The sequence below is a fragment of the Ctenopharyngodon idella genome, chromosome 6 (assembly GCF_019924925.1).
Source record: "Ctenopharyngodon idella isolate HZGC_01 chromosome 6, HZGC01, whole genome shotgun sequence".
NCBI classification, from domain to species: Eukaryota; Metazoa; Chordata; class Actinopteri; order Cypriniformes; family Xenocyprididae; genus Ctenopharyngodon; species Ctenopharyngodon idella.
In genome coordinates, this window is record NC_067225.1 from 33207035 (window position 1) to 33234996 (window position 27962).

General features: G+C 37.1%; 1 protein-coding gene and 1 long non-coding RNA gene across 2 annotated transcripts in view; both read left to right on the plus strand.

Moving 5' to 3' along the window:
- Window positions 1-27962, plus strand: part of LOC127513950 (uncharacterized) — a 200981-nt gene that overhangs the window by 144748 nt on the left and 28271 nt on the right. The gene's annotated exons all lie outside the window — the stretch shown is intronic.
- Window positions 68-27932, plus strand: snta1 (syntrophin, alpha 1). The gene is made up of 8 exons (XM_051896191.1): window positions 68-427; window positions 6423-6608; window positions 19598-19781; window positions 20953-21142; window positions 21219-21340; window positions 22178-22374; window positions 23384-23571; window positions 25463-27932. Exons 1-8 carry the CDS (start codon window positions 142-144, stop codon window positions 25553-25555), a joined length of 1446 nt encoding a protein of 481 aa, XP_051752151.1. The 5' UTR covers window positions 68-141; the 3' UTR covers window positions 25556-27932.

A 27962-nucleotide genomic window follows, 5' to 3' on the forward strand; every position in this document is an offset into this window, starting at 1 on the left:
GAGAGAGAGAGAGAGAGAGAGAGGGGGGTGGGGGTGGGGGGGTGTAGTAGAGGGGTTTGGTTTGGTTAGTAGGAGGGCGTAAGTTGAGTTCGGGACTGCAGCGCTCGTCCGCTCCGCTGGTATTCCAGGAATGTGTTGATCATGGCGGCCGCTGTGAAGCCCGTGAAGAGCGGATTGCTGGAGCTCCGCGTTACCGTTCACCACTGGATCCGCGTGCTCGCCACTCTCAGCGAGGACTCGTTCACCGTGAGTCCCGGAGAAACCGCCGATGAGTCCGCGAACAGCTGCTCGCCCGCGCCCGGAGGGGCTGTTAACGGGGATCCGGCGAACCTCAGCGCCTCCCCGGTACCGGACACCATCACGAACGTCAAACGAACCGTCCGAGTCACCAAACAAGAAGTTGGAGGACTCGGAATAAGTATTAAGGGTAAGAGAACTAGTTTATATTGGTTATCAGAATGTTGTTTAACTTCCTGAAGAGTTTGGAAACAGTTACTTTCAAACTAGCATATGAATAATTAATAAAGGGTTCATAAATATTTTGTAGGCTAGATGTTAAACCACTACTTCAAATCTTTTTAAATATTTTTTTAATTTTTATTATTATTTAATTCTTGGCTTCTTGGACATGTACTATGGTTTTTTTTTTTTTTTCAAATATTCATGGTAACAACAGATGAAATATACCATGGTACTGAAAACAATACTTTGGTTATATATGGTACTCCATGGTTTTACTATGGTACTAATGTCCAAAATGTCTAAAAACCCATAGTACTTTTTTGGTAATTTTTTGTAAGTCCAATTCATTTCTGATACCATAAAAATCTTGGAGTGTCATGAAAATACTACAGTAAATTCATTTCAGTACCATGGTATTCAGGGACTTTGCTATACGGTACCAAAACAGTATCTTTTGGGTTTCTGTTTTTTTTTTTTTAAATATAATATCCTAAAACTGTGACAGCTGTCAAATTAAGCGACCATATCAGTTATGATGTTTTATTATGATTTGCATACTGTCGTGTCATTGGTTACGGGTTAGTGAATCATACAGTGTGTGTGTGTTCTCGGGGCGGGAGGCGTTTGCACCCCAATGTCGACAGCTGACTGGAGAATTACCCATCATGCTCAGCCTGTCACTGGCTTCAGATGAAAGCTGTGGGACGAGAGCAGAGAAGAGTATGGTGCTGTTTATTTTAGGGAGCCAGAGAGGGACGACCTTGCCTTGAGTCCGAAGTGCAGTTGTATGTCTATATTTACAGTGCTGTGAGTCTTTGAGTCCGTCGCCCGGACAGTTTTGGGCTCTTCAATCTTTCAGATGCCTCAGATTCACAAATATGATCATCCTCATGCAAGGAAGCTCCATTCTAAAATTTAAAAAGCAACTATATTTTCATTTATAAAGGCCCAAATTATACTGTGAAAGAGTAATGTTATAAATATGTGAAAAATAAATTTGATTTTTTTAGTTTTTATTGTTACATTATTTTTTTTTTTCAACTCAATCTGTATTATTAATTTAAATTTATATTATAAAATTTATATTATATTTATTTTACTAAATTTTTATTATTTATTTTAACCCAATTTATTTATTTTATTTATTATTATTATTATTATTTTATTTTTGTAATATTTTTATATCTTTTTATTTAAACTTTTCCATGGACCCCCTAGCACTCCCGAACCCCAGTTTGAGTCATGCAAACTTAACAGCTCCTCTTCTTTGCTTGGGTTTATATATATATATATATATATATATATACACATTAGACACATATATTTTAGAGATGCACCGATACTAAATTTCTCCACCGATACAGATAGCCGATTATTCAGAGTGATATCTGCCAATACCGATAATGATACCGATAGTTTGGAGGTTCTGCCTTTTATAACTTCTTTAAAATTAATGATAGGCTACTTTTATTATAATTAATAATTAATCATTATATTTTGAAAGAAATGCAAATAAAAACTTTATTCTCTCCATTTTCATCATCTTGTTTCAGAGTAACTGGTATCAGTTATAAACAAACACATTACTCAGATTAATATTAACACACATTAACTAAATTCTGAAGATTAAATTAATATTTCTGAACTTTCTGAATGTTATTAATTCATATCATTACTATTAATATTGAACATCAAACTGGTTTCTTAGCATTTTCTTTACATAAAGCACAAATTCAGGGCATTTTCCTGCCCTTTTTTGATTGACAGCATTTATCAGCCCTGATTATCAGCTGTTTTTAAACTACCAGCCGATAGTGTGAAAATTTGCTTTTACCGACCGATACCGTTTATTGGCCGATATATCGGTGCATCTATATATATTATTTGTCACAAGCCAGAAATTATACAACTAGAATTTGATGACTCATGTAGCCCCGCCCCTCATTGTGTTCTGTCTTCCGGTTTGTATTTTCACAGCATGAAGGAAAGATCTTACGAATTCATGAATGAACCACTTGTTTTAAAATCTTCCCAGGCTGCTGACATTTGTTACATCCACTTCAAACATTATAATGCTCATGATAACTTTCGTTAACTCTACAATAAGTAAATCCACTTTACCAGTGAATTACTCTTCGACAGCGACGCCATAGACATACAGAGCTGCCGCAAAAACGGAAGTTCAAAGTTGTTGTTTTTCTGGGGCATAAGGTCTTGGATGTTGGAATGTCAAGTTTAATTTAGATATTGGCCTCATGCCAAGTATGCATTGCATTTTCAGCATCGCCACAAGGGGCGCTATTGCAGGAATGTTTTTGGCCTAAATCAGCAATTCCCAAACTTTTTTCACAGCCAAACCAATTAGATGTGAAATATTTACATAAAGTACTGAGATTTAAGTTAATATTGCAATAATTTACCAACACACTTGCATATTTGCAGTGCTGTGATGATGAATAATGGTCAAATGACATGCAGGTAAACATAAAAATTCAGTAAATTTTTTATTTTAAAATTATTCATATATTGGGCTGCACAAATGAATCATTAACCATTATCCATTGCAATTATTTTATCATATATGGTAATTTTAACTGTGATATGGCATTTTATCTTATATCATAACATTTCATATCGCCATGAATGCAGGGTCTTTATTATTATTTAGTTTTAACTCAAATTATAAAAATGAAGAAATAAACAACAGTTTATTGTTTTTATAACCATTTTCTCTTTTATCCACATAAAAGCCAACAATTGCTATGCAAATTTCATACATAAATTTAGTGGGATTTTCTGCATGTATGGTTTAAAAATATAAAATATGTCCCGAATAGTAAATCTCGGCCATTTCCACCACTTGGCGAGACAAAAGATCACTTCTTACTTTGTTATTTTTCTAAAATGCTCATTTTATTTTACAGTGCAATAGTGTTATTACAATAGTATTATTTCTTATTTTGTTTAATATTTTTATAATAATAATAAAACAAGAATTATTATTTTATAATCATATTTTTGCCCAAATTGTATATAATTATATTAATTATTAATTTTACAGTTACTGTAAATTTGACTTATTTTTCTAAAATACTATTTTTTTTTTTTTTACAGTGCAAAGGTATTATAACAATAGTGAAATGTCTTATTTTGTTTTATATTTTTATTTTTATAGTACTAATAATTATAATAATAATAATACTTATTAATAATAACAAAATAAGTATTAATTTATAATCAAGTTTTTGCCCAAATTATGTATAATTATATTGATATATAATCACCAAAAAAACCTGGAGCTCTTTTAAAATAATGCATTTTAAATCGTAGTCATAATGGAAAATCATATTTTCTCCCTAAATCATGCAGCCCTACTTCTAACACAACCTCGAGAGATGTACACTGGCCTCCAATAGTCTGAGAACCCATTTTTTGGTTCCACTTTTTAATTGTTATGCTGATAATATAATTTGCACCACTAAAATATTTGTGCTACATTAGAAGCGTTGCTCTAGTGGTCTCAGACCTTTGAACACTGTATTTGCACAAGAATGATGCAGTCAGCGGAAGGTCGTTGCATTTTAGCATTAGTGTGTTTGTGCAGGACGTCCTGGCAGGGACTGCAGAGAGAAATGATTGATAACCTGCTGGAGCTCAAGCAGAGAGACCAGAGATTGCCAACAGTGTCTGGCTGGAGCCGAGCTCCCACCCGCCCGCATACACGTCACATGTGTCTTTAAGGGTCAAAAGGTCACTAGAATAAAGGGTAAAGCCCCTGAAAGCAAATTAGGGGTGATTAGATGAGACTTATGTCTGATATACGCTGACGATGATGATGAGGAAGAAGCCACTCGTGAACACGGCCACACAGTCTCTTTACAGCAATATAAAACCTGGAACCACATATAAATGTTTTATGGTTTATACTCAAGGTGGCTGTTTCACATGCCCTTGAATTTTTAGATGTAAGTTTAAAGCGTAAGAGACCAGCTGCCTAATTCTCATTGGATATTTCATTCAGATGCTCGTCTCCTCCAAGAGAAACCCACAGACCAAACCATCACTCACTAAAGAAGATATATGTGCTTCGGTCTGTAATATTTGGAGCACACCCCAGCTCAAGGATGAAGGCGATGAAATTTTGATTGGTTTTACAGTGTTGCCCATAAATCACATCAAAGGGCACATCAGTACTCAAGATTTTTTTTTTGATGCAGTTGTTCTGTATTTTAGCAATGCATATGCATGCTCATTTTTGTTTAGTTTTAAGAGACTTTTTGTATGTAATGTTTTGTGTGAACATGCATGATATTGGAAAAAACTGACTATTTGTATTTTGTGCAATATACAACCCGAATTCCGGAAATGTTGGGACGTTTTTAAATTTGAATAAAATGAAAACTAAAAGACTTTCAAATCACATGAGCCAATATTTTATTCACAATAGAGCATAGATAACATAACAAATGTTTAAAGGGAGAAATTTTACACTTTTATCCACTAAATGAGCTCATTTCAAATTTGATGCCTGCTACAGGTCTCAAAAAAGTTGGTACGGGGGCAACAAATGGCTGAAAAGAAATTTTGAAAAGATTAAGCTGGGAGAACATCTAGCAACTAATTAAGTTAATTGATATCAGGTTTGTAACATGATTAGCAATAAAAGGGATGTCTTAGAGAGGCAGAGTCTCTCAGAAGTAAAGATGGGCAGAGCTGTGAAAGAGTGCGTAAAAAGATTGTGGAAAACAATGTTCCTCAACGTCAAATTGCAAATCTCATCATCTACAGTGCATAACATCATCAAAAGATTCAGAGAAACTGGAGAAATCTCTGTGTGTAAAGGACAAGGCCGAAGACCTTTACTGGATGCCCGTGGTCTTCGATACTAAATGAGCCCAGGAATACTTCCAGAAACCACTGTCGGTAAACACAATCCGCCGTGCCATCTGCAGATGCCAACTAAAGCTCTATCATGCAAAAAGGAAGCCATGTGTGAACATGGTCCAGAAGTGCCGTCGTGTCCTGAGGGCCAAGGCTCATTTAAAATGGACTGTTTCAAAGTGGAAAAGTGTTCTATGGTCGAACGAGTCCAAATTTGACATTCTTGTTGGAAATCACGGACGCCGTGTCCTCCGGGCTAAAGAGGAGGGAGACCTTCCAGCGTGTTATCAGCATTCAGTTCAAAAGCCAGCATCTCTGATGGTATGGGGGTGCATAAGTCGAGTATCCTCGCAAGCACAGTTTAACGAGTTAAATGAAGTCTTAAACGAACATAAAGAATTGTGGGGATGCGTGTCAAATCCACGTCATGTGCAGCGGTGGCAGGTCTTAAAGTGACAGCAGCCTAATAAACCTGCTGCTGTCCAGACCATACCTTATTTGTCCATATTTTTCATTGGCAGCCCATCAGAAAGATTTGAAAGAAGAAGCTATTTGAGTAGTTCCTTTTGTGGTTATGCTGAACTTTGAAGGCTGTGGTGTCACTGTCGTACTTCCAGCTTATTTTTAGGCTTCTTCTTGATTTCAACATCACAGATTGGTCATCTTTGTCAGCACTTGATTAAAAAAAGACTTTCTAGACAGCAGAGGCGTTCTTACTGAGTTAAGAGAAACTAACTTTTAGATGTACTGGTTGCCTAAACTGCTTAGACTAGTCTTACAAGTTAGTCATCAAGTTTTTTTTCCTATAAGACTGTTTATAACTTCAGGTCAGTTACATAAAAATGTAGATTGGTCTAATTTAATAAACCAGAAATTAAGACCGATTAGCCCTAACTAAATGCTAGTTGATCATAGTACACAGTCTAAACATAATGTGTATGTTTATGAAACTGACCCCTGGTTCTCTTAGATGTACTTGTTCATCTACAAGTAAAAAGTTGGAAGAGAAACTTTAGTCTATGCTAGTTTTTACATGGAATCAAATTTTACCACATTTCTAATTGTATGTTGTTTTACAGGCGGTAAAGAGAATAAGATGCCCATCCTGATCTCAAAGATCTTCAAAGGGCTGGCAGCGGACCAGACGGAGGCTCTTTACGTGGGCGATGCGATTTTGTCCGTGAACGGTTACGACCTCAGAGAGGCCACTCACGATGAGGCTGTACAGGCCCTGAAGAAAACAGGCAAAGAGGTCATTCTGGAAGGTAAGATGGAGCAGATTGTTTGGCTTGAAGGAATAGTTCACCTAAAAGTGAAATTTATGTCATTATTTACTCATCCATATGTTGTTGGTCCTGCATAACACACGAGAATGAACCTCATTGGTTCTTGTTGAAGCTCAAACGTGCTGCGTAACACGAGAATGAACCTCATTTAGTCTCATTTTAGCTTCATTTAGTCTCTTTATGAACTTTTTGAAGTATCAAAGTGGTAGTTTTGTGGACTGTCAATGGAATGACAGAAATCTATAATAGTATAAAATAACACTGGTCTGATCTTTTAAATAAGTTCAATTAGAATGATTCATTCACCAATCAGACTGATTCCTTGACTCAGTGATCATCCACAGTTCACTTAAGTGGACAATTATCACTTAATTTGCACAAAACCTCGCACAAATCTGACTTCTGAAGACTTGCAATATAGAGTCGTATTAATTACTACTTATATGATACTTTTATGGTATGTTTTGTCATTTTGGAGCTTGACAGCCACACTTCATAATCTTCACATTCACATTCATTGAACTGAAAAGACATATTTAAAAAAAAACAAAAAAACATTTTGTGTACTCAGGAAGTAATTTTCCAGGAAACTAAAGTAATTTAGTTTTGGCAAAATGTGAGAGTGAGTAAATGAATTTTCTGTGAATGTCTGTCGGTCAACACTTGGATAAGTGACCAGACCAGGGCTGCGTTTCCCAAAAGCATCATAAGCATCAATTGCCACCAGTTGTTTCTGATCAACTTAGGCTTACGATGCTTTTGGGAAACGCAGCCCAGACCAATCTCACATAAGTGACGTGACTTCACTTGTTAAAAAGGTGAAATGCAGAGGTCAGCAACCTTTTTGACATGAGGAGTTCAAAAGGGGAAACCATGAGACCTCAGTAATTGCACACAAGTGTTTGGAGCTAAAATTGAGTACAAGTATATCAGTGATAATTACATTAATGCACATTTTTAAAAGGCTTGATGGAGTCCATAATGGAAGCGGGACTGTATAGTTTTTATGAGCTTGCATGTGTGTGTGTGTGATACCCATAATGCCTTATCAGCATTTTATCCCCTTTAAGAAGGCTCTTAAGAGCCAGTGATGCAAGAGTGAACGGTGTTTGCATGTAATGCTGCTCTCAGGTCCTCTGGGAAGGTCCAACTTACAAGTTCGGAATTCATAATTACGATGAGATGGGCGTTCAGTGCGTCAAATGGATGTTTTGATAATTTCAGAATCAGAATTTTATAATCAAAAATTATATTGACTTACATTAAGTAATATTTTGGCTTATGTCTAAATAAAATATATGTATCTAAAATACATATGTATGGTCTTTTTAATAAATAATATCTTGTCTTTGGAAAATAAAATCGTCTTCCACTATTGTACTTTAATTGACAGTATAAATATGATGAATTGATTAGAAGTTTTATAAATGTCTGATATCGTTTTCTTCTTTAATTCCCACCTAATGATCCTAAATCTCTGTGAGTTTTATTATTTTATCAAACTTTTTTAATTGTGTGTAAATATGTCTGTAAATGAATGTGCCCCAGTTATATTATTTTGGATATTGCCTTTCATGCAGTGTGTAATACAGTGTATGTTTGTGAATGTAAAAGGTCTGCAAAGTTTCAAAGATCAAAGTGCAGATAAATGGAGTTACTGTCTCCCAAAAAATCAATTCTGAACTCCTGAAATGAGTCATCAGTAATTGGGTTGTTTTAACCCAGCGAATGGGTTGTTTTAAACCAGCAGTTGGGTTGTTTTAACCAAGTGAATGGGTTGTTTTAAACCAGCGATTGGGTTGTTTTAAACCAGCGATTGGGTTGTTTTAAACCAGCGGTTGGGTTGTTTTAAACCAGCGATTGGGTTGTTTTAAACCAGCGGTTGGGTTGTTTTAACCCAGCGATTGGGTTGTTTTAAACCAGCGATTGGGTTGTTTTAAACCAGCGGTTGGGTTGTTTTAACCCAGCGATTGGGTTGTTTTAAACCAGCGGTTGGGTTGTTTTAAACCAGCGGTTGGGTTGTTTTAACCCAGCGATTGGGTTGTTTTAAACCAGCGGTTGGGTTGTTTTAAACCAGCGGTTGGGTTGTTTTAACCCAGCGATTGGGTTGTTTTAATCAAGCGAATGGGTTGTTTTAACCCAGCAGTTGGGTTGTTTTAAACCAGCGGTTGGGTTGTTTTAACCCAGCGATTGGGTTGTTTTAATCAAGCGAATGGGTTGTTTTAACCCAGCGGTTGGGTTGTTTTAAACCAGCGGTTGGGTTGTTTTAAACCAGCGATTGGGTTGTTTTAATCAAGCGAATGGGTTGTTTTAACCCAGCAGTTGGGTTGTTTTAAACCAGCGGTTGGGTTGTTTTAAACCAGCGGTTGGGTTGTTTTAACCCAGCGATTGGGTTGTTTTAAACCAGCGGTTGGGTTGTTTTAAACCAGCGGTTGGGTTGTTTTCACCCAGCGATTGGGTTGTTTTAATCAAGCGAATGGGTTGTTTTAACCCAGCAGTTGGGTTGTTTTAAACCAGCGGTTGGGTTGTTTTAACCCAGCGATTGGGTTGTTTTAATCAAGCGAATGGGTTGTTTTAACCCAGCAGTTGGGTTGTTTTAAACCAGCGATTGGGTTGTTTTAAACCAGCGGTTGGGTTGTTTTAACCCAGCGATTGGGTTGTTTTAATCAAGCGAATGGGTTGTTTTAAACCAGCAGTTGGGTTGTTTTAAACCAGCGATTGGGTTGTTTTAAACCAGCGGTTGGGTTGTTTTAAACCAGCGGTTGGGTTGTTTTAACCCAGCGATTGGGTTGTTTTAAACCAGCGGTTGGGTTGTTTTAAACCAGCGGTTGGGTTGTTTTAACCCAGCGATTGGGTTGTTTTAAACCAGCGGTTGGGTTGTTTTAAACCAGCGGTTGGGTTGTTTTAATCAAGCGAATGGGTTGTTTTAACCCAGCAGTTGGGTTGTTTTCACCCAGCAATTGGGTTGTTTTAATCAAGCGAATGGTTTGTTTTTACCCAGCAATTGGGTTGTTTTAACACAGCGAATGGGTGCGAATGGGTTGTTTTAACCCAGCAGTTGGGTTAAATGTTTGCCCAAACTGCAGGGTAGTTTTCTCCTGCAAGAGCAAATCCTCTTTTACTGAGATTGATACGGTAAAACAAACGCCATCGTTACTGTTCATATCACTATGTATCAAGTGCTGAGAAAGAGCTTAGTTTCCGACACATGCTGTAAGCGGTCGACCAATCACAACAGACTGGGCCATCTGACCAATCAGAGCAGAGCAGGCTCTCAGAAAGGTGGGGTTTAGAGAGACTGAATCTTTGATAAAACTGTTTCAGACACTGTGAGAAAAGAGCTGATGCTGCTGGGGATATTATGAGACAAAGTGTTTTATGACCTTGGATGGATATAAACCTATTGCAGGAGACTCCAAAACAAAATTAGGAACCTTAAAATAGCATAACAGAGAACTTTAATGTTACCAATGCTTTGGCAATGTAAAGCTTTAACAGACCAAAAGCCACTTAAATTTTGAGAGAGCGAATGAGAGACAGACGGGCAGCTTTAGAGAGCTTGCAAGACTGAAAATTCCTGTCATCCACTGCAGATTTTCCTGCCATGCTTGGGCGCGAAAGGCCCAATTTTTCAGGGGCTCATCATAACCTCACACACACACACACAGACGAGCAGCTCAGACTCTTGCAGTCATTCTGAGGGATTTACTCTCTTCTGCTTAGTGAGTTTTCTATGATCCTGTAATTGAGTGTGTTTAGTTCTCGCTCCACTCATCTTTCTTCTCCGCTCTCCTCTTCCTCTCACACATTAGCCATTACATCTGCTTCACCACTGAGGCTTTCAGTCCTGCTTGATTCATTTCGTAGTGGACAATACTGTGGATGTGGAGAAAAATCTCTCAGACACACACATTTAAAGTCACCATGAAATCAAAATTCCTATTTCATTTATTATAAATGATTTATCGGTGCACATCATTATTGTTTGAAATTCCTGTTCCTTGTAATCTTGAATCAGAATATCTTCTCCTCCCTTTTGCAGCTTCTCTTCTCTGATGATGAGGGCGGGGCAACCTGTCACTCACATGAGATCCACCAATAGCAAACCACAACCATCCAATCAATTCCCCGCCCTACATTTGTTCTTGTTCCTGAAGCGTTTCACTCGCACTGTGTTTATTTTCTCTGGCCAATTTTGTCTCTCAGGAACATGCTGGACCTTCGCCAAGTCTCACACATTGGTGGATGGGTGGGTGGATTTTCTCCGGTGACATTTGAATCAAATGATACATGAAGGTTTGTGACCTTCAGCTGTTCCAGATTCATTGACTATAAAATCCATCATTCATGGGAGAATACGTGGGTTTTTGGGTTTGTGAATTCGAGCTCTTGTCTAGCTGACGAGGATCTTTTCTGTGCAAAATCTATGTTCTGCAACATACTTCCAGCCTGATTTAACGTTAAAAGTAAACAGATTCCTTCTGATTCCACATGCTAACAGCGTGTCCAAACCAGACGTGACACAACATGTTCCCAGGATTCTGTTCCTCGCTGAAAGTTTAAATGCTGCATGACACGACAATATCACAGCCAATAAGAATTTTTCATATCTAATATACTGTAAATATAATTTGTTATCTTTTGTTTTGAAAGAAATTAATACTTTTATTCATCAAGGATGCATTAAATTGATCAAAAGTGACAGTAAATACATTTATTTCAAATAATTGCTGTTCTATTAACTATTAGCTTTCTATTAATCAAAGAATCCTGAAAAATTAAATTGATCAGTTTCCTCAAAAATATTAAGCAGCACAACTGTTTTCAACATTGATAATAATCATAAATGTTTCTTGAGCAGCAAATCATCATATCAGAATGATTTCTGAAGGATCATGTGACACTGAAGACTGGAGTAATGATGCTGAAAATTCAGCTTTGATCACAGAAATAAATTACACTTTACTATATATTCACATAGAAAACAGCTATTTTAAATCGTAATAATATTTCACATTTTTACTGCATTTTACTGTATTTTTGATCAAATAAATGCAGCCTTGGTGAGCATAAAAGACTTTTTTCAAAATTAATTTAAAAAATCGTATCGATTACGTCTGAATTACTGATTACTGCCATAGTATGTGATACCATTTTGCATTTTAATGCAATTTAAAGTGTGACAATGCAACTTTTGCAAATGGAACATCAAGTCACGCACATTGTATTGTGAAATACAGTATGCTCCGATCATGTTCTACACATTTTGTCAACATAGATCATCCGGGAATTCCATGCATGCATAACAGACACAAACTTGTGTACAGTACACTGCAAAAATAGTACAAGTAGTTTGCTATTCTGAACATATCCCTCGTCAAATGCCCAGATACCCCACCCCTGCTGCCCTCCAGAGACGCAAACTGAATGCATGGCTTCATTCCAGGTCAGATCTTCATTCTTGTGGCCAAATTGAATATTTGCACTTAACTAAATTAAAATCATAAGCACTTCCAGCTGTTTTTTATGGCTTCCAGTCAGGAAGAGAAGCCGTGCCGTTTTACTGGGATGATGAAAGTGTGATATTCGCTCTAGAAAATGTTCCTCTCGGTTGGACGGACTCCAGATGATTCAGTGAGATCAAGTGAGACGTTAATGAAAAGAAAAGCCTGTGTTAGCTACTGAGTGATACGACTTAATCTAAGCACACGCTGCTTATATTAAACAGTTTAAATATGGAAACGCACACTTTAGTTCAGACTCTTGATTTTAGATATTTTTAAGCATGACTTAACCCAGCAAACAATGTTCTGGCAAGGTTCTCTAAAAGTTATGAACATTTGTTCAAAGTTATCTGGTCTTGAATAATATTCACAAGACGTTAGCACAAGAACATTATTTATACATTATTTACGCAATGCTTTTTTTTTTTGGGACAACTGTGCGTACATCAGTCCGGTGCTGTGGTTTTGTGTGTGTTTTCAGGAACATTTTTGTGTAGGCGATGAGCGACATTCCAGGCACAGCGTGCTTCTGGAGTCACAGCGTAGCCAATCAGATGGATTCCGGACGCTCCCACGGCAACCGGAGGGCCGTGGTTGGGCTGTAGGGATCTGTTGTGTTTGACGTGGCTCCAGGTTCTTGTGTTTGTCCAGTCAGGCAGCAAGAACAACTGCATGCTTCCATGTCGCCCAATCCGGGCCTCAGCACCTGGAAACAGACCGACCGAAGTCACCAGCTAGAAAAATCTCTATCTCTTTCTCTTAAAGGATGCTCGCTTTGTGTCCCAAAGGGCAGGAATGTTCACGTTTAGATAGAGCAGTGACAGCTCAGACAGATTTAAATCTTGTTTTTCTTTTGCCTTCACTGTCTGTAACGGTTAAACGCAGAAACACTTCAAGCGAGCACACTGGAAGAAATGGAAACTGTTACTCGCCATTTCTTTCTAATTATTTGTGAAATTTACTAGCAGTGTCTGGGTGAAAATTGTTTCCACACCAATTTTTTTTTTAGTGTATTGCTATCAATGTTGTCTCAGATGTTTTCTTAAAAATCCTTTGGAGAAAGAAACAAATGAATTACTGTCGTGATCAAATATACAGGATTTACTTCTAAACAGTTTTCACTCAGAAACCCCTTGTAAATTTCACAAATAATTACAAAGAAACGGCATCGGATTAAACATGACATTTCGAAGTAGAAAGACTGAATTTTCTTGTAATCTTTATTTTATTTTTTTAGCGTCCCGTTCACACCATGAGCAATAACTATAATGATAACAATAAAGCTATAGTTCTAAAAATCTTTCTAAAAAAAAAAAAAAAAAAGAATATCAGATCCACACCACAACTGTAATGGCTCTGAGAATCAATATCGTTGGAATCACTTTAAGAACAATTTTCCAGATATTCCAGCTGATGAATGATAAAAACATTGACAGCCAATCAGAATCCATCCTGCTTTAAAGATCTCAAGCGTTTAAAGCGGCAGACGACAAAACCACAGCTCGCTTATAATAAACAGAATGATATCATCTGCAGGTGTGGACACTAGTCTAAAAAAGTGCTGGGTTAAAAACAATCCAAGTTGGGTTAAAAATGTAAAAACCCAACGAATGGGTTGGTTTAACCCAGCGAATGGATTGTTTTAACCCAGAGTTTAGGTTGTTTTATCCCAGCGTTTGGGTTGTTTTATCCGAGCATTTGGGTTGGTTTAACCCAGCATTTGGGTTGTTTTTACCCAGCAAATGGATTGTTTTATCCCAGAGTTTGGGTTGTTTTAACCCAGCAAATAGGTTGTTTTAACCCAGCATTTGGGTTGTTTTAACTCAGCGAATAGGTTGTTTTAACCCAGCATTTGGGTTGTTTTAACCCAGCAAATAGGTTGTTTTAACCCAGCATTTGGGTTGTTTTAACTCAGCGAATAGGTTGTTTTAACCCAGAGTTTGGGTTGTTTTATCCCAGCGTTTGGGTTGGTTTAACCCAGCGTTTGGGTTGTTTTATCCCAGCGTTTGGGTTGGTTTAACCCAGCGTTTGGGTTGTTTTAACTCAGCGAATAGGTTGTTTTAACCCAGAGTTTGGGTTGTTTTATCCCAGCGTTTGGGTTGGTTTAACCCAGCGTTTGGGTTGTTTTATCCCAGCGTTTGGGTTGGTTTAACCCAGCGTTTGGGTTGTTTTAACCCAGTGAATAGGTTGTTTTAACCCAGCATTTGGGTTGTTTTAACTCAGCGAATAGGTTGTTTTAACCCAGAGTTTGGGTTGTTTTATCCCAGCGTTTGGGTTGGTTTAACCCAGCGTTTGGGTTGTTTTATCCCAGCGTTTGGATTGGTTTAACCCAGCGTTTGGGTTGTTTTAACCCAGCATTTGGGTTGTTTTAACTCAGCGAATAGGTTGTTTTAACCCAGAGTTTGGGTTGTTTTATCCCAGCGTTTGGGTTGGTTTAACCCAGCGTTTGGGTTGTTTTAACCCAGTGAATAGGTTGTTTTAACCCAGCATTTGGGTTGTTTTAACTCAGCGAATAGGTTGTTTTAACCCAGAGTTTGGGTTGTTTTATCCCAGCGTTTGGGCTGGTTTAACCCAGCGTTTGGGTTGTTTTATCCCAGCGTTTGGGTTGGTTTAACCCAGCGTTTGGGTTGTTTTAACTCAGCGAATAGGTTGTTTTAACCCAGAGTTTGGGTTGTTTTATCCCAGCGTTTGGGTTGGTTTAACCCAGCGTTTGGGTTGTTTTAACCCAGTGAATAGGTTGTTTTATCCCAGCGTTTGGGTTGTTTTAACCCAGCGAATAGGTTGTTTTAACCCAGAGTTTAGGTTGTCTTATCCCAGCGTTTGGGTTGTTTTAACCCAGCGAATAGGTTGTTTTAACCCAGAGTTTGGGTTGTTTTATCCCAGCGTTTGGGTTGTTTTAACCCAGCGAATGGGTTGGTTTAACCCAGCATTTGGGTTGTTTTATCCCAGCGTTTGGGTTGTTTTAACCCAGCGAATGGGTTGGTTTAACCCAGCATTTGGGTTGGTTTAACCCAGCAAATAGGTTGTTTTAACCCAGCGTTTGAGTTGTTTTAACCCAGAGAACCGATTGTTTTAACCCAGCATTTGGGTTGTTTTAAACCAGCGATTGTTTTTTTTGTAAATGTTTGCCCAACCTGCTGGGTAGTTTTATTTAACTCAATTATTGTTTAAAAATGACTGTACTGCTTGCTTAAAATGAACCCAATGTATGTTGGAAATGAACATTTATTAAAGTTTAATGAATAATAATTGAATAATAAACATTAAATTGCTTAAATGTTCACATTTTGATTATTGTTGTTGCCTCTAGTAATTATGTGTCTGATTTTTAATTTCCAACCTATTTTGGGTTCATTTTAAGCCAGACATATAGTCATTTTTAAACAATAGTTGGGTTAAATAAAACTGCCCAGCATGGCAAACATTTAACCCAACCGCTGGATTGAAACAACCCAAACAGAAGTGTTTGCATTCACACACTAAAGCAGAGATATGCTTATTAGACTCTGGAGTTGAATCTGCCATTGGACTTGATCCCAACATTTGGTTTGGGTTAAGTCAAATCATCCAAAGATGAGCTGTATTTTTCCGTCTGTTACTCATCAGAACAATCATGACCTCCTCCCTGTTTCCTTCCTTTGCTTTTCTTTTTCCTACTGTTTCCACACTGAAAACCGATGACATTACAAAACCAGACTGCTCCCAATCAACAGAACACACACCATCTGAGAACGTTTCCTGTTAGCTTGGATACGCTTTGTGTGTAAGACAGTTTAGGAGAAACATCTCAGTCAAAGTTGATTCTGCAATGAGAACTCCTGAGCTGTGAAAGAGCAACCTCTGCTCTTTAACGTTCCCTCAGAAAAATGCACATCGAATGGCAATTTTAATTCCACAAAGGCCATTTAGTATCAGCTCCCGAAGGGCTTTTGTGCCGACAAAATCCTTCCGTCTATAAATAGCCCCAGAATCCTCTAATCTAAACCTCTGACCAGAGTCTTTTGTTGATGTGATTAATGTGTGGTTGGAGATGCGAGACCACTGAAGACTTGAATTATGAGAACACAACAACAGGAGGATGGTGCTGTGATTAGAAACAGCGAGGAGCAGAAGATGAGCTGAGCGAGACGGTTTAATAGTGTGTGATGAGTGTGTGTTTGTGACGTGAGGATAAAGGTGACGAGTGTCGTTTCACCTCAGTGTGGTTTGTTTTTTGTTGACTATGCATGAGAATCAAAGACATTCCATGAGCGTAAAAGTGTTTCATTATTCATCAAAAAATACTGGAAAAAAATGCATGACGATTTCAACAAAAATATGAAGCAGCACAACTGTTTTCAACATTAATAATAATCTGAAATGTTTCTTGAGCAGCAAATCATCATATTAGAATGATTTCTGAAGGATCATGTGACACTGAAGACTGAAGTGAAAATCCAGCTTTGATCACAGGAATAAATTATATTTTACTATATATTCACATAGAAAACAAGTTACTTTAAATTGTAATAATATTTCACAATTTTACAGTTTTTACTGTATTTTTGATCAAATAAATGCAGCCTTGGTGAGCCGAAGAGATAAAATAGCTGTTTGAATGCTGGGTAACATTAACCAATTATTTTTTAGAGAATAACGACACTGATGAATCATTCACAATAAGACCAGGAACATGTATTAAGAAAATCAATATGGTCAACTAGAGTTTACATCATCATTAAAGAGTGTGTGAGGCCATATCTGCTGAATGTGTGTGTGTGTGTGTGTGGTCAGCAGGTGAAACATTGAGGAATTCGGACACAACATGTGTGAAAACAGACTGTGTGTGTGTGAGATGCTCGGAGCGTCTGCAGTCACTACTGTAAATGTATTTATAGAGCGAGAGAAAGAGGGCTGTGTTTGTTCGCTGCAGTATGTGCTGAGTAGGTGAAGTGTGTTTGGGAACGAGCTGACTGCTGAGATGAGCTCTATTCTGAGCGAGGAAGCCCCTCTCTGCCTGTATCACTCGCTCTGAGAGAGACAGAGAGAGTTAGAGACACTGGGTGTGTTTCACACTTCAGCCTCTACAATGAAACTCGATCTTCCTCCCCATAGTGGCGTCTACTATTTATAACCATCATGAATGTGTGTGTATAAGGGACAGAGACATAGACTGTGTGTTTATCTTGAAGGGTTTGTCATGTTCAGTGTGTGTGTGTGTGTTACTAGCAGTGTCGAGGTACTAAATGTAGCACCACTACTAACTTAACTAACTGAAGTACACTGTTCAGTAGTTTGATAATTAATACAGCTTTACAGCTGATGAAATAATCAAACGCTCTCTTTCAAATTCATTCTTGTGAATGATTTATTTCAGTATGTATAAGTTAACCAACAAAAAATAAATAACATTTAGTTAAATGCTGCTGTTTGTTACTTCATTTTGGAGTTGGTTATCAATCCATCCATCCATCCACCTGTCTACTCATCCATCCATCCACCTATCTACTCATCCATCCACCTGTCTACTCATCCATCCATCCACCTATCTACTCCATCCATCCATCCACTCATCCATCCATCTACTCATCCATCCATCCATCCACCCACCTATCTACTCATCCATCCATCCATCTATCTACTCATCCATCCACCTATCTACTCATCCATCCATCCACCTATCTACTCCATCCATCCATCCACCCACCCACCCATCTACTCATCCATCCATCCATCCATCCACCTATCTACTCCATCCATCCATCCATCCATCCATCCATCCATCCACTCATCCATCCATCTACTCATCCATCCATCCATCCACCCACCTATCTACTCATCCATCCACCTATCTACTCATCCATCCATCCACCTATCTACTCCATCCATCCATCCATCCACCCACCCACCCATCTACTCATCCATCCATCCATCCATCCATCTATCTACTCATCCATCCATCCATCCATCCACCTATCTACTCATCCATCCATCCATCCATCCATCCACCTATCTACTCACCGATCCATCCATCCACCCACCTATCTACTCATCCATCCATCATCCATCCATCCATCTACTCATCCATCCATCCATCCACCCACCTATCTACTCATCCATCCATCCATCCATCCATCTACTCACCGATCCATCCATCTACTCATCCATCCATCCATCCACCTATCTACTCATCCATCCATCCATCCACCCACCTATCTACTCATCCATCCATCTACCTATCTACTCCATCCATTCACCCATCTACTCATCCATCCATCCATCCATCCATTCACCCATCTACTCATCCATCCATCCATCCATCCATCCATCCACCTATCTACTCATCCATCCATTTATGTCTGTCTGTTCAAGTTTCATAATTTCAACACTCTCTTTAAATGTCTTGTCTCAAATTCACAGTCAAATTCATTCTTGTGAATAATTCCTAATTATAGGAATAGTGTATATATATATATATATATATATATATATATATATATATATATATTCAACGGCTGGTGTTTTGACCTTTTAATTGTACTACACCGCTGTGAACTTTCACCTTTTAAATTTTATCATACGACTAACCTCAGCCTCTGAATGTCAGCCTTTGCAGGTCAAAAGGCTGAAATTGTTGAATAAAATGAGGAGAAATGACATTATGTGAACATTTATTATTTTTTTATGCAATTTGCATTTGTAGCTTTGAAATCCCTAAATAGTGAGTATATGTGCCTATTTAAGAACAGATTAAAATATTCAGCATTTAACACAAGTATTTTTTTCACCTCAAGCACAGATGTTTATGTGAATGTCGTTTCCTCTAGTTATTTCTGGCAGCATGCATATATTATGCATTGTCTTTTTCAATACATGTAAAAATAAAGCGTCAGAATCTGTCAGTGGTTTGTCTGATCTTGACTCTGGTCTAAAGTTTCAGTGGAAACAGACGGTCTACGGCACTGAACACACTGAGCAATACTTTCCTAAAGGAAATGATTTTTTTTTTGGTGGTGCAGAACTCCTCTTCCTCTTTCATCTGAAGCTGCTTTATTGGTCGTTTTTGAATCAGTGGGCAGATGTTCAACTTTAATCATCAAGAGTTCAGTGTTTAGTGGGTTGTGCCCACAAAAAGTCCAAAGCTATGTTCAAAATAGCATACTAATCTTGAAGTGTGCATGCTGTGCACAGTATGCATAGAATATCTGACGTAATGCATTTGACATTTTTGGAGTTACATCATTTCATTTTATTTATGCATTCAAAAAAAGTTTAAAAAATACAAAAAAAATCTTAATTTCCGGTCATGTTACAACAGTACAGATGGTACTATTTAAAATGTTTGTTTGCATCATGCAAACTGTTTCACATACTATTCTTACAAAATATTAGCCATTATTAAGTGTTTACTATCAGCATGCTATTGTTGTTTCACCATGGAAAATAGCAGTAAGAATAATGACTCTCTCTCTTTGTTTCCTGTAGTGAAGTACATTAAGGAGATGTCAGCGTTTTTTAAGGGCGGATCTACGACGGGACCCCCAGTGCTTGATTCTCCTCCAGCCACCCCGCAGAAGCAGACGGACCCGGCGCTTAAAGAGACCAGGACCCTCCCGCTCCGAATGTGTCATGTGACGCGCAAACAGTGTCCGCCTGACACAGAGGACAGGTACAAACACCGCCAGAGTTTACACATTACTGACATATCATTATGAAATGATAATAACATCAGGACTTAATCCAGTTCAAACATTAAACACTTTCTATGCCAGGTTGCAAAACAACCAAATAGCTATTCATTGCATTCGTACATTCAAATGTTTTGTGTTTTATTTTATTAGCTTTAGCATGCAAAAAAAAAAAAAAGACAATTATATAGATTTATAATAATAAATATGATAATATACTCTACTCCTCAAAAGTTTGGGATCAGTACAATTTTTTAATTTTTTAAAAATGAGTCTCTTTTGCTCGCCACGGCTGTAGTTATTTGATCAAAAATACAGAAAAAAATGGTAATATTGTGAAATATTTCAATTCAAAATAGATGTTTTCTATGTGAATATATTGTAAACTGTAATTTATTCTTGTGATCAAAGCTGAATTTTCAGCACACTGTAAAATTTAACAGTGAAATTAATTAAATTAAATGAGTTCGTTTCACACAAATAATAATTAAAGTTCATTGTACTTAGAAAAAAGTTGCATGAACTCAAAATTTCATTGTAGCAAGGTGAACTCTATATGATTGAGTTAAGTTGCAGATTTCTAATTCCCAGCATGCTTTGCATCAGACTGTATAAATAAATGTTGAAATTAAGTGTTATTTATTTATTTATTTATTTTCGCAAGAATAATATAGGGAGACATAAGTTAGAGTTTAATGTTGTTATGTCAGGACTTACATCATTACTCCAGTCTTCAGTGTCACATGATCCTTCAGAAATCATTCTCGAAATACAATATTTTGTAACATTATAAATGTCTTTACTGTCACTTTTGATCAACTTTGTGTCCCTAAACTTTTGAATAATAAAATAATATAATATAATGCATATGACAAAAAGTATCTTATAGATTTGTAATATTGGCCATTGTTTAAATCGAGCCAATAACAAAATTAATTTATATTGCATGGCTCCGGCTCTGATTGGATGAACCTCCTGTCAGCTCATTCTACATTAATGCACCAAAATCATCCTACAGTTTGACTAATAAACTATATTAGTTGGCAGAAGAATTGTTCATAAAGATCATTATGGTATTATGCTTATTTAAAAGCAATATTCCACAAGAGGACTTGTCACGTAAAGTCTACTCTTTGCTCTTTCTCTCTGTAGGTATTTTGAGGTGGTATCATCAGACAGAAAGAAGTCTGTGTTTTTGCGGGCTAAAGATCACGCCATGGCTCAGGCCTGGTACAACGCCATCCAGACAGGAAGTGCAGCATTACTGACCAGCGCCAAAGCCGAGCTGAAAGCCCTGCAGCCGAGCCTGGACGTCAGTCACATCGGCTGGATCATTGAGCAGGTGAGAAACACAGACACCATGAGATGAGAGAGACAGAAATCCTGCAGCAGAGTCTGATGATGGTGTGTGTCGTCAGGGTTCAGAGCGGCCGATACTGGCGGTGTTGACGGACAGAGATCTACTGCTGTACGGATCTCTGCCCGACAGCAAAGAGACTTTCAACAGCCCAGACAAGAGCTATCCTTTAATTACCACCAGGTACACACACACACACACACACACACACAGACACACTGCATACTAGAGCATTAAAATGAGAGGACACACATTACAGGGACTTTACCACGGTAAAACATTGATGCAGGCACGATAGTAATTGTATATTGATAAAGTATGATAAATTTATAATATATTAATTATTATAAATCTATGATAAAAGCTGTGTCCTATGTCATGGAAAAACAGAAAATATCAGGGAATTTTAGAAGTTATTCCAGGTTATGAAAAGTCATGGAAATAAAATATAATATCCATAGTGCTATCAATTTATACACAACATTGAGCATACTAATTTATTTTACTATAGATATTTTATTTTATTTCCATGACTTTTCATAACCTGGAATCAGATTGATTGGAATTTGCTCTTTGTGAGTGAAATAATTAAAAATCCTTATCTTGATATCACAAATGACTGGAAATATAGATATAAAAAAAAAAAAAAAAAAAAAAATATATATATATATATATATATATATATATTATAAAAATAAAGAAAAAATATATAATTTATTTATATATATATATATATATATATATATATATATATATAAATATATAAATTTTATATATTTTTTATATTTTTATATATATATATATATATATATATATGAGGAATTTTTTGTTTTGGTTCGTTCTTGATGTTTTCTCAAAAAACAGTTAACGACAGTATTACAATAAACAATTCTGTGATTCATTAGGCAAACATGTCTCATCCAATCATATTTTAGAGTCACATCTGTACAGTTTATCAAGTAGATTATTAATGACTTGAGTAGTACGTATACTAATATCTGCTGTGTTTCTGTCCGTCAGGCTGGTTCACTCTGGACCGGGTAAGAGTTCGTCACTACACGACTCTGAGCTGACCTTTGGCCTGCGTTTGGGCACTAAGCAGGGAGTGGAGACGCATCTGTTCAGAGTGGACACGGCTAAAGACCTGTCCACCTGGACGCACCTGCTGGTGGAGGGCTGTCACAGCGCCGCAGAGCTCGTACAGGAGGTCACGACGGGTACGGTCACCGCTTGAGTCACTGAAGCACACTGAATCTTCAGTAGATGTTCAAAGCAGAATGAGAATAAATGAGTTGTGGCTGATGGGTTTGTATGGGTTCATATCGCCCTCTGTTGGTTCAGTGATGTGCTGCACTCCAGTGTGTTTAGACGAGGGGTTGGCAACCTATAATCACTGGCATGTGACACATAGTCACACAACCTGTTTTATTAAGTTAGGTGCTATAAATACTATTAAAGTATGAGATGTTAGCAATCCATTGTTTCTGTGATGATCTCTCCTCGTGCCATCAGGTCCGATTGAAGGTTTAAACCATCTTTTTTTGTCTTTTGTAACCCTATAGGCTAAAATTATGAATAGCCCACTAGCATACTACTCATGCTATTTCTGCAGTATGCATACTGTGCAGTGATTTGTTTATTTATGCATACATTGAAAACCAGAGCACACTGTTTTTTTTTTTTTTCATATTTGATAACTGGCCCTCACTAAATTAACGACGTCATGTGACAGAGTGACATACTTCTGTTATAAATTTTTGTTGCATAATTTGTACTGTTTGTGGTGCAGAAATTATAATATAAAAATATACTGTTTTTAGCATATATTATTAGATCTACATTTATTCATTTGGCATACGCTTTTATCTAAAATGACTTACAAATGAGGGATATATTTATGTATTTATGTTTGTAGTTTGTCAAATTTTAATTTTAGATACTATTACAGTTATTTATTAATTTTTTTTGTTTTGTTTTCATTTTAATTTTAGTTTAATTTTTGTTATGTGTTTGCCAGCTTTATTATTATTATTATTTAAATATTACTATTTAGGTTTAATTTATTTTTATTTCAATTTTAGTTTTTATTTATTTCCAGTTAGTAACTTATTTCATCGAGGCAAAAGTTTTTCAAATCTAATATTTATATTTAATTTCAGCTTTATTTAAATGAACAAAAAATGTTTTACTAGCTAATTAAAGCTAATCATCCTGTGTGTTTTGTAGCGTGCAGCTGGAACGGGAAGTCGTGTATGTTGAGCGTTCACATAGACAAAGGCTTCTTGTTGTTTACGGAGGAGGCCGGCGTCAGGAAGAACGTCCTTCTCCAGCAGCCGTTCGAGCGTCTGCGCATGTCCTCAGACGACGGCGTCCGCATGATGTTCCTCGACTTCGGAGGCCCAGAAGCAGAGATCGTGAGAGACGTTTTTGCACATTTCACCTGCTCACTTTCTTTCACCTTTAACCTGATTTGTTCTGCCTTTACAAAGCTGCTTACTCCTTCCTAGAGCTGCCCGATTCTGGATAAATTGAGAATCACGACTTTTTAAAAATTTCAAATAAAGATTCTGAACAGACACCTAAACAAAATAACATGTAATTTACTAGAGGTTCTGACAAAATGTTAATTGCTGCAGTCTATTAAACGACCAATTAATTAATCTGAATTATTTGAAAAAAAACTTGGATTGAATGAATGATTCAATGACTCACTCATAAAAACTTAGGCTGTTTCTCAATATGCATTCTTAAGCGATCTTGCTCTAATTCATCATCAACCGTCGAAGTTCAGTTCCAATACTCAAGAACGCAAGAACAGAGGACGCATGAAAGCACCCGGATGTGTTCTTGATATCGAGGATGCATCGAATGCAGACTTGAGAGAATCGAACCGTTAAAAATCCCAGAAGACGCTGCGGGCGGTCGACATACGGAAGCCTGCAAGCTTTAAAGTTCTCGTTCTCACTTATGAGATTCTCACTACAAGCTTGCATATACGTGATGGCTCATGAAAGTTTGTTTTGCTTAATTTTAATAAAGTGATAACCTGAAGAAAGCCTGCAGTATTTTTATTGGAATATAAAAAAGAATCTTAATATTGACAAAGCACGTAACACAAAGGCTACTCATTTTCATAAATACACGCGGTAAAATAAAAAGATATAAAATTATATGAAAACAATGTCTATAATAATATGAAAGAAATCTTTTAATAGGTTATGACATTTCTTTGTGATGTTGTATTTATTGTGCTTTAGCCACTTATAAGATGCTGGGACGATCAGTTGAGCAACAAGATCGCAGCACATCTCAATTCTCAAATGTCTTTGCGTCCTTCCGAGTTCGTTCTTTCAAGGTCGCCTGGCAAGACCGGACTCCACGAGAACGCAAGTCCATTCTCTGTGTTCTTGGAACTGAGAAACAGCCTGAATCTGTTTCAATACTGCAATGAATCAGCGTTTTTGAACAAATCTCTTAAATGAATGATTCAACGACTCACTCATAAAGACTTCACTTGTTTCATTACTGGATGAATCAGCATTTTTGAACGAATCTCTTGAATGAATGATTCAATGACTCACTCAAATACTTCATTTGTTTCATTACTGGATGAATCTGTGTTTTTGAACGAATCTCTTAAAATGAATGATTCAATGACAGACATTTTTTAAGTTACTTGTCGCCTCCTGGTGGCGTAACGATGTAATCGATACAATCATTATTTGAAGCGTCAAGTTACTTTCAAAAGGTGATTTACTCTATTTTGATCGCTTTTGTAGACATCAGTGTTTATATCCAAACTATAAACTTTCACCCCAGTACTTCTGTGATAATATGAATTATTGTAAGACAGAAATAATGATACTGTGTGGTTGAAAAGACAGTTTGTGAAGCTGTTTCATATCTATACATGACAACGGCTCTCTCTGGATCAGCGGCAGCGCAAACGCAGAGCTGATGTTCTGATGTGTTTTTGTCAAAGGTTTAATAAACAGGGGAATTACTGTCATTTCGGAATGAGATTGTGTGGGTGTTTGAATCAAGGTCGCAATCTTTTAGCGATTAATTGTGCAGCTCTACTCCTACCTAGAAGAAAATGTTCATATTGAGATCTCTAACTTGGCCAGAACGAGCAGTTTGAGATCTCTCTTCTCAGGAGAAGCAGGAGACTTCAGCAAATAGTTCATTTTTTCTCTCTATTTAATTTAACATTATCTGAGCGAAACAACTGAGATGCTGATCTAGATTTCATGTGATTTTGTCTCTCATTTAATACCTTGCTCTTTCCTTTCTCCTGGTTTTCAGCAACTGGACCTTCACTCCTGCCCTAAAACCATCGTCTTCATCATTCACTCTTTCCTGTCGGCCAAGGTCAAGCGACTAGGGCTGCTGGCGTAACGGCGGACCACTGGACATCAAACCAAATCTTCCATCACAGACTGTCACGGGTCAGTGTTCAGACACGGACGGCCAAAACCTAAAGCCATTCAGTGACGATTTCTCTGTTTTCCTCATAGCTCTGACCTTTTTATTCTTTCTCATTTTATTGGTTTGTATCTCAGCTAAACTTTATGAATGTTTAAAAACATAATCGCATTAATCATATGTTTTCAGAGCGGCAACAGACACAAAACAAGATGTTAAAATCTGTTCTAGAACCTAGTGAGTCTACATAGACAGCATCCAGTCTGAACTGATTTGACACGCACTAGATAGGCAGCACCTCTGGATGCGACACAAATAATGTTATGTTTTGACATTTACATTGCTATGATGAAGCAATAGCATAAAATTATGCAATAAGCATAAAAACAAACATAAAATAGTCCATTGTAATTCTAATAAAATAAAATTGAATGATTATAATTAAATCAATAAACTTAATACTATTAAGTGTTTAATTATTTATTATAATTTCTCTCACCTCAGCACCATCTTATATAGATTTATCCCCCAAGCGATTTGCTGCTAGCCTTCCTATGATCCCTTAAAATGCTGTCTAAGTAGGCAGCTCACTAGGTTTTTGAACAGAGCTAGTATTTCACGGTTTTGTTGATATTCCAGTTGTGCGAGACTGTGAAAAACGCAGCTGCTCTGATCATAGAAAGGGCTTTAACGTTTGGCAGCTGAGAGCGGTTTGAGAAATTAAATCTCAAATCTTTCTACGGTGAGAAAAAACTAATTTGACTTTCTTCTTACTTTAAATATAACCTTTTAAAGATACGTCGTCTTCCAGAATATCTGCTATGAATCTATGCAACCTGTCAAACCCTTACAAAAAAGTTATGGTGGTAGTACCATGGTACAGTGATGGATTCAGATGGTAATTTAGGGATGGCACGATATATCGGCCACCATATCGGTATCGGACAATATATGTTAATTTCAGATGCGCACTGTCCACCATGATGGTTTTGATTTGCTTGGAATATGATTTAAAAAACACTTCAAAAAGGAAAATACAGCAGTGCAGAGCAAGTCTGTCATATAGGCTACGTAAAAAAAAATACATAAAATACATAAAACTATATAAAAATTTTGATTTAGATTTATCGGTTAATATATTGGTTATCGGCTTTCAAATATAAAGAATTATCGTATCAGACACAATTTTCATATCGGTGCATCCCTAAATACCGTGGTACTTCATGACTACCATATTCATATACCATAGTATTTATATGGTAAATGGATTTTGTAAGGGAAATATGGTTATGCCTCACTCTTTCTTTATTTTACAAGCCAAAACTACAAAACTGGGAACTGTAATTCAGAAATTGGACAAACCTTCACTAGAAGTGGTTAGATCTGAGAAATGCTTGTAATTCAGTTTGTGGATTGAATTCATGTTAAATAACTAAGTCACACTGACCTCTAGTGGGCATAACGAGCATTAGTACTGTCCACATGATCTGACCTCTCCGGCTGTGTTCAGAATAGCATACTACCCATACTACTTCTGCAGTATACTGTGCACAGTATGAGTTTTCTGCATGCATACTACATTTACATGTATGTACTACAACATACTACAGTTGCCAAAATGAGCACAGAAAACTCTACACCACAATGCAGTGCACTTGACCTTCCATTTCCATTGTGATAAATGCATCAGAGTTTGATTTTTCTTGAATCATCATTTGATCCGACACCAAAAAGTGACATTTTTACACATACTTGCATTAATTTTACTGAAAGAACGTTTATTCTTGACTTTGAGAGAAGTCCTTGCCAGAATGCCTTCTGGGATAAGCAGACGCTGCTGAAATAAAAATGTTTATTGTTGCACAATGCATACTGTTTTGAAAACCGCAGGCAGTACGCAGTATATACTGCACAGTATGCTAGTACTCCATTCTGAATACAGCCTCTTTCATGCAATATCTTCTTTTGTCGTTTTTCTTTCTTTTGAACCTTCTTCTAACTGATTTGTGTGAATAATGATGGATGTGCAGTGATGTTCGGCTGTATTCCTCAAGGATGTCTTCCTGTTTTCACATGCTCTTTTTGTCTCATTACATTGTGACGGAGATATGCAAATTTTTTCTTCTCAGAGAGGTACTTTTAAAAAACGAAACGGCCCCATCTTGCTGAGGTGAAAAATATCCTTCATGTGGCCTTTTTTACATTGTACTAAATTTTAATATATAATTCAAACTAAGCTATATTCAACCTATGTTAGTTATCAAAAGGAAAATCATTATATCCTTATTTAAACAGTGCCTTTTAGGGTTGTTTGTATATAAAATTGCAATAAATATAACTGTTGACTTCATCCTCACTGGAGTTTTATTGGGTTGTGGGT